Here is an 8,576-nt window from a genome sequence, read left to right on the forward strand (position 1 = left end):
TGACGTAAACTGTCAGTCACAGCTGCCTGTCAGGGTCTGGTGTGCAGGGGATCGGGGGACCCCACATCTAAGCAACTATCGAACAAATATATTCCTGTTCTCCCCAGTTGCTCCCGCTGTACAGTCAATAAATGAAGGTGGATGTGTACAGAAGTAGTTCAGCGTAGCCACCTTTCTCACAGGTACAATAACAGCAGATCACCTGGGATTTTAACCTACAACTGTAAAAGGACATGTCCCCCTTCTAGGTCATCTCCAAGGGAAGCCTTGAGGACAGAGGAGTAAAAATTCCGCTACAATATTAATAATATTAATACCATTTGCCATTGGCTTGGGGTCCTTGAACGTCATCTCTGTATTATTGTGCACAGACGTCCCAAAACAGGCCAGCACACGAGTGCCACTGTCTCTTTAAAAAGCCGTTTCCTTCGATTGTCAAGTGGTGAGCAGGAAAGAGGAAACGATACCCGAAACCGAGGGGGCGATCTATTTAAAAACACCGTGCAGCACTGCTGGTGTCGCTACCCCCCGCGCGGACAGGGCTCGAGCGAAGAAAGGACGCGCGCAGCAGATGGAGCCTCACCAATCGCGCCTGAATGAACCGTGTTATTGATAATCAATATCATGTCCGCTGCTGGATGATTGACACTTCGTACAGTAGCGCTGCAGACAAAACAACAGTATCCGGGGCCTGAATACCTCCAACAGACGGAGTGGCAAGAATTTTCTGCGGACACTGAAAAAGGTTACACTATTGTGCATCATTCTGTGGCAGACGGTATAGGCAGTGTCTGCTTCTGCCAAATTATGCGTAACTGAAGGCAAACATCGCATCTAACGGGCCTTCGTATTTAGATTACAGAGAAACAGGTGCAGTAGATCATTTTTCAAATAGAAAAAAAAATATATATTTTAAAATTCATGAATGCTCTTAAATTTAGGAAGACATGCACTACCACTACGGAATTTGTATATCACGGCTTTTATAAAACGGGGCTTAGAGAGGACGGCAACCCCCTACACATCAAGAGTGGGATTCCTTAGAAGTGCTGGATGCCATCCGCTGTTGGTCAGAAAAGAGAAAATCCTGGAATGTCGTCAGCCATCGAGAGGAAGAGCTTGGAGACTGGCGAGTGAGTGATTAAAAGTATTATTTTTAAGGCGAACAGTTAGCCTATTAATATTTTGCGTGAAAGTGTATTTTATTCAAAGTCGATCTGTTCGCATAGGCACACGCTGTGTTGTCTCCTCTGCGGTGCGTAGAACCAACCGAGTGCAGTTAACTCGTGAAGTTGGATAATATGTCTAAAATTGCGGAAGAGTGTGTCCAGTGATGAAGCGCATAGGTAGGCGCCTCAGGGAGTCTCTCGCTCAAGAATACTCGGCTACCGAAATGAACCATGTCAGTTAAAATATGTTGTACAATTTCAATTTGATTATAAGACACAACATAAATGTAATTTTTCTATAATTCATTTATAGGAATGCAATGTACAGTCAATGTGGCCTAAAGAGGTAACTGATACAGTAGCCTAGTGTGTGACCAAACTGCGCATTAAAATAGTTTGTCGTACTTTAATTTGAACTTTAACTGTTGCCGCTAACGGTTAGCTGATGTAACATCGTTTTATGAATTGTAAGTAAATGCCGACTTTCCTGCCATTATTGATTTTTCTCCAATGGTTTTGGCAGTATAACAATTCTTATGGCGCCCTCTTGTGGCGTGTTGGCGTACTTGCCCGGCAAACTCACCACTGCGATTCGTAGAGCGCCGAAGTCCCTAGTAAATCTGACTGCGGCGTGTTTGTACAGGGAGCCTGTGGACGAGGTTCTGCAGATGCCGCCCTCCTTGCTGACCTGCGGCGGCTGCCAGCAGAGCATCGGCGATCGCTTCTTCCTCAAGGCCATCGAGCAGTACTGGCACGAGGACTGCCTGAGTTGCGATCTGTGCGGCTGCCGGTTGGGGGAAGTGGGCCGCCGGCTGTACTACAAACTGGGCCGGAAGTTGTGCCGCCGGGACTACCTCAGGTAGGCTAGCGCCGTGGCTCCCACCTCCTGAACCCACGGTCCCGCTTCCTGTTCAATTCAGACTAAAAAAATCAAAACAATGCAATGGCTACATCCTCCAACCTTGGTACAGCAATAGATTAACAAATGATCCGCGCTTATTTAAAGTGATATCCCTCATACAAGTTCAAATGTCATTATAATGTTTCTTTTTAAAGTGTACATATTTAATAAAATAAAATAAAAAACAGCTGGATTTACATTATTACTAGCGTTAATTTGCCTGGTATGATTTTCTATGGAGAAAGTGCAGCCTATAATATACGCAGCTTTCTTTGCTGTTTATCTCATAACTCGCTTGACCTGGTTCTGTAATAAACACACTGCCCCCCCCCCCCCCCCCCCCCCCCCCCCGGTTCTCCAGGCTCTTCGGCCAGGACGGGCTGTGTGCGTCCTGCGAGCGGCGGATCCGGGCGTTCGAGATGACCATGCGCGTGCGGGACAAGGTGTACCACCTGGAGTGCTTCAAGTGCGCCGCGTGCCAGAAGCACTTCTGCGTGGGCGACCGCTACCTGCTGGTCAACTCGGACATCGTGTGCGAGCAGGACATCTTCGAGTGGACCAAGCTCAACAGCGCCGCGTAGGCCCGATCCCACCGCCCCGTAGCCGCCCCCCGGACCGCGCCCCTGACGGGGCGGGGCTCGAACCCGGGCCCGGGAACATGGGAGTCAGTGCTGGACTCATATTTTATACGAAGACATACTTTTTTTGTAAATCCATTAATATGTAATTTTATATTTACAGACGTACGCACGCAATAAGACATTTTCCTGAATTCAGAATTTTTGGTTGAATGTACCGTCTCATTTAAATATTGTAAGTGCGGTTATTCAACTACAATAATCGGAAAGGCATATAGTATTGCTATTAACAGGATTTGAGCTAAAATAGTATATTAGGTTCAAATATAAAAATCAGCTATTATAAAAAAACCTACTTGCACATCTGAACGGCTCACAGGCTGGCATATTGAATATGTTCAGTAACGATAAGTCTCCATATCTGATACATGAACTCAGTGATGTTCCATTGATGAGTTATTTTAAAATACAATCTTGAGAATTATTTGCTTAAAAAAAACAAAATGTCATTCAGTTGTAACTGAAACCTGTAATGTGGGGCGTGGGGGGTCACATGGATACAGGGCTGGGGCAGCGCTCTGTCTGGTTGCTGTTAGGATTGGCTGTGACTGTTAATTTGCCTGTGCCAAACCGGGTCAGATGCGTGTTTGAAATGGAGGACATACTTAAAGTATTCCTTAGATGGTGATACATTTTGAAAACACATTCAAAGATCCCTGGACATTTTTCATGAATCATGTTACTAACCAAGGACTGGAGAATTTTGTTCTGAATATTTCAAAGCTTTCTTTTAAATAATATGCAGTATTTTTACTGGTGTCTAAATGGAGAAAGTATTTCAAAGAAGACCCAGTTCTGAACCTGTGCACAGGCTCTAAGGTAACTGTAGACCACTGGAATGTTTAAATAATACAAAAATGTGTCACTTCTAGAAAAGGAGTTATTTGTTTATAAACAAGACACTGAATAAAGAGAGAATTCAATACAATTTGAATTTGAGCCAATTCTGTTTATGCAATGTCACTATACTGACACAAGAGGGCACCAAAGGATTGTATCTTTAAAAATCTTTGCAAGCATCTTTGGACTTAAGCCTCTGTTCAGTGCAAAGCAAAATAACTGCAAGCACGAACCCCTAAGACTATGCAAATCACTGACTTGTTCTTTAGTCTTATTCTGTGGGCCACAGTGTGCCAGAGAGGCTTGATGTACATGTCACATGATCAGATTATGAGGTCATAGTGAGGGCATGATTGGCAGGTGACCGGCGTGGATGTCTTCCATTTGGCCCATCTCCTCTCCCTGTGATTGAACCTGAGTCTTTGTCAGCCCAACAGCACAGAACCCACCCCCCACCCCTCCCTTCTGAACCTATGCCAGAAGCCATGGAAACGGACAGAGGGAATTATGGGATTAATTAGCACTGTGTCCGAAAAGCTGTTTTCTTAATGCTACACAGGTGAGCTGGGAGACGGAGGTGCTGAAGGGACACAGACACTGAAAATGCCACTGGATGGATCCCTAACAGACACACTTCTAATTATGAACAGGCCTCACGTGAGACACAGAGCTCCACCCACACTGTCCCAGCCAATCGCAGGCTGTGTCACTTTACATACTGCTGAACTGAGTCGGTTACACTGAGAGATTTCACAACCTGTCTTATCGCTTTTTCAGGACACAGATCCATTTATACAGCTTGATAAAAAAAAAATGCAGCACTTCAAGGTATGCACCTTTATCAAGGGCTGTGGCTCACCAGGGAATCAAACCTGCAAACCCTCTGGGTGCCAAATCCAGGCTCCTAACCCCTGTACTGCACTGCTGTGTGGTAGGGCATGGATAAACACCCTAGTATTCACTTATTGTACTTCGCATTGGATAAAAGCATCCGCTAAATAAATATAATGTCAATAAAATTTTACAAGACACCATAAATCTGACTGGCTTGTCAGAGTCAGACTGATAACCACCATCATCTCTCACCTTCCACTACGAAGACACTGCCAGCTGACAAGGTGGAAACACATGTCCAATCACAGTGCTGGGCTGGTGTAAACCGATCCCCCAGAATTCTTGCTGCGTAGGGATCACCTGGGCTCTGATCGCAGTCCAGTCAGATGCGAGTGCTGAGTTCAGCGTCCAATCAGAGCGCTCACCGCTGAGACTCTAGAATGGTGAGGTTCACGCACATGCCCTTGGAGAGCCACAGGGTGCCTGGTTTCTGTTCTCACCTTAAAACTGCCAACCAGTTCAGACCCAGAATGCCAGGTAATACCAGGTAAGTTCTGTGTGCAATCAACTGCTTTAAATGATCCATTAAACGCTGAGTGACAGCCGTCAGCAGTCTCGTTATTCCCACTTCAAACAGCAGATGGCGATAATATCTCTTAAATCAACCACAAGTAGCACAAGGGGATCATAACAGGGGTAAGAGGGTAAAATAATGGGGCAAAAGACACAGTAAACTTTATGAGAGAATAAAATTAAGAAAACATAATAAAGAAGAAAATAAATATGAAATATTTACATCAAAACTGCCACGATGGAAAACAATTAAAAATGAGGGATAACAGGAACAGTTTAAGGTTGACTAAAGGGGCATTTGAGAAACTTTCCTTTTGTGGAATTCAAAGATTTGGTTCAAAATGCTGGAACTGTGGTCTGTGCATGTTCCAAACAACCAAATGCCATGATCCTAAGCCCGAGTTTCATTTTCTCTGTATTATATCTGTTGTCTTGTGTGTTTATGCTTATGCATTGTGTGCAGCCTCTTGGCCAGGACACCCTGGCAAGGGAGATAATAATCGCCACAGGGCTTTCCTGCGAAAATAAAACAATATAAAAACATATAAAAACCTCCAGAGTTCTGGTGGCTCCACCAGATCTCTCAGGCAGGAAAATATTTTGCAATCTGGCAAATTTCATGAAATGGACCCTGTGCTTTGTCACCGTGCAGAGCACTGAGCTGAAATGGGAAGATGCCGCATCCCCCATCCCCCCCCCCCCCAAAAAAAGAAAAAGAAAACAAAAAAACAATTCTCTTAAAAGGTTTTATAAGGAGACTATTGTCAAACCAGCGCGGGAGTCTGCAAAACCAGCCGTAGAGACCCACAGGCTCGGCTGGTGCTTGATTTTCACCTTCAGCAAATTCATCAGCAACCGGATTCAGACCCGAGTGAGCATGTGCAGCATGTGTCAGTTAGCCGTGCAATCAACTGCTTTCACTGATCGATGAGCAGTCCATGCGCACCAGGGATACGGGCCCCTGTACCGGCGCAGGAACCTGAATAAAAAAAACACCTGATTCAGCAAATCTAAGGTCTTCACTGAAGACCAGTCAGGTGTTCTGGGCTCGAACACAAGCCTGCAGTCACACTGGCCCTTCTTGGATAAGGCTCCACATAATTGTGAATCCCACCCAGCAGTGAGGTCACGACTCTTGTCTGTTCTGCTCCCCCCCCCAGGGGTGGAATGAGCTCCCAGAAGAGCTTTTGACTAACGTCTGACATGGGCTAGACCTCCTCTTGTCACTCTTTCTCCATTCCCTGACTTCTTTACTCTCCCTCCCCTCTTACTCCCCTCCCTCACTTTCTCTCTTCTCCCTCTTTCTCCCCTTCTCTCCCGCTATCACTCTATTCTAGAAGAGGTAAAGCCTGGTGGTCTCTGACTGTCTGACGGAAACACAGATAGGCCAGAAAGCACGGTCTGAGACCACTAACAACACATTTGTGGGCAAAGTCTCTCCACCACTGAGGAACCTGCATTCGTAATTCATGAGCTGCACTCGCCAAGCAGAAAACCCCAAAATCTCAGTTAATAGTGCGCTAATCGCTGTAATTAGAGTCATTTCAGGGGCCCAGACCTACACATGGGCATGCAGGCACAGCTCCGGATGGAGGACTCTATCTGCGATAGAAGAGGGTCTGATTTTGGGGTGTTTTTGGTGGGTCTGGTTTTGGCAGAAAGGTGAGTCTGGATTTGGGGTGTAGATGGGTCTGATTTTGGGGCGTAGATGGGTCTGATTTTGGGGATTTTGTGAGTGTGGTTTTGGGGTGTAGGTGCGAATAGATTTGGGGGGTAGGATGTTTGTTACGTGCTTGAAACAGGGGTCCAAGATGAGGTACTCCAGGCTTAAGGGCTTCAAGCTAGAACAAGCTGGAGTCCTGCCCCCCAAAAAATCCAATCAGAACACAGAGCCCTGCCCATCTGATAGGTGGGGGACATCACCACGGTAACATCTAGCTCCACCTGACTGTGCTGAGACTGGCCCCTGAATGCACCCAGCTATTTCCTGCCCGGGGGGGGAGGAGGGTGGAGCATCGGGGGTGGGGGGTGGGGGGGGGGGGGGAGGGGTCCCGTCACGGCAACATATATTAACCATGAATAAAAACAACCCGAAATAAAGTCTCAAAACAGGCGTCTAGACTTGCCCCAGCCTCACTGTCCCGAACAGGCAAAGTCTCCCCCCCCCCCCACAGCAGAGGAAGAGAAAGGGATAAACAGGGCTGACAGGGCAGGAAGTCCGACCTTTGACCCCTGGGGGTTCCTACCCCTGAGCTGTGTGACTGAAGGTTGTTTGGAGCTGTGACTACTTACGCTCACAAGCCATTACCGCCACAGCCGCGGGGGGCTGAGGGAGGGGGGGGGGGTTTGGGGGGGTGCAGGGGGGCTGGGGTGGGGGGGTTTGGGTTTTGGGGGGGGGGGGGGGCAGGTTGCTGACCCGGGGCAGTCACCATAAAGAACCGGCACGCGCTGATCTTATCTCACCCCTGAAATCTGAACTTGGATCAAAACCGGTCCGGGGAGCCAGGGGCATTGTGGGTACTCCAGAGGGAACACACACTCTCCGCTGCCCCGGGACAGGAGGGGTACGGGGGCTGGGGGGGGGGGGGGGGGGGGTTCACCGGAGCCAAACAGATTTGGAGCAGAGCCTTCAGAGTCACCTGTAAGTCACAGTCTCGGTTCTGATTGCTGTGAAGCTCCGACTCCTTCATGGTATGGATGCTATTAGTGCACCGATACGTCAAACTTCCTTATAATCTGAAGCACAATGCACTCAAAAAAGGTCTCACGCAAATGTGATGTTAAAGTATGCTTGTGTGTGTGTGTGTGTATGTGCATGTGCGTGTGCGTGTGTATTCGTATGTGTGGGAGAGAGACAGACAGAGCAAGAGAGAGAGAGTGCATGTGAGTGTGTGTGTTTGAGAGAGAGAGAGAGAGGGAGTGTGTGTCGTCTACAGGTGGACAAGATAGATGAAATCAACGATGCACCGCGGTCATCAAAAATACATCTGTTTCAATCACATCAATAGTTCTTACATGTGTTTTTAGGCCATAACTCACGCCGCGCTCTGCGAATCAGCTCCATGTGTACCGCAGACCTTTCATTCCTGCAGCGGCTGATCTGGGATCAGGGCACAGGGGCTGGTCACTACAGGGAGCAAAGGACCCTGGGAGTTACCACTGGATACAGTACACTGGACCCTGGGTGTCAACGCTGGATTTCACTGGACCCTGGGTGTTAAAACTAGATTTCACTGGATCCAAGGATTTGCCACTGGATTTCAGTAGAACCTGGGAGTTCACTACCTGTGGATTTCAACAATAGTCCGCAAACAAAGTGTGCTGTGCCCAGAAACCATTCTAAGAATGCTCTGTCGCACATTTCCAAAGAGAACTCCCTTACAGACAGTGATTAAATAAGACCCCTGAAAACACCAAATCCCTCTGATTAGCTCAGACCCCTGAATAACTCAGACCCCTGAATAACTCGTACCCCTGAATAACTCACACCCCTGAATAACTCACACCCCTGAATAACTCATACCCCTGAATAACTCACACCCCTGAATAACTCAGACCCCTTGTCTCAGCTTGCCTTGCATCGTGGGTCAGTGTTTGTGTTTCATCCTAGTGGAGGTTTTT

The 8,576-nt window shown here is 47.3% G+C and overlaps 1 protein-coding gene across 1 annotated transcript; it reads left to right on the forward strand.

The window, feature by feature from the left end:
* The first annotated feature begins 447 nt into the window (after positions 1-447).
* On the forward strand, positions 448-3,636 carry lmo2 (LIM domain only 2 (rhombotin-like 1)). Its single transcript, XM_035394904.1, has 3 exons — positions 448-1,133; positions 1,813-2,028; positions 2,432-3,636. Exons 1-3 carry the CDS (start codon positions 1,054-1,056, stop codon positions 2,649-2,651), a joined length of 516 nt encoding a protein of 171 aa, XP_035250795.1. The 5' UTR covers positions 448-1,053; the 3' UTR covers positions 2,652-3,636.
* Positions 3,637-8,576: the final 4,940 nt, after the last annotated feature.

Source organism: Anguilla anguilla, chromosome 16 (assembly GCF_013347855.1).
Source record: "Anguilla anguilla isolate fAngAng1 chromosome 16, fAngAng1.pri, whole genome shotgun sequence".
In the NCBI taxonomy this organism is placed as follows: Eukaryota; Metazoa; Chordata; class Actinopteri; order Anguilliformes; family Anguillidae; genus Anguilla; species Anguilla anguilla.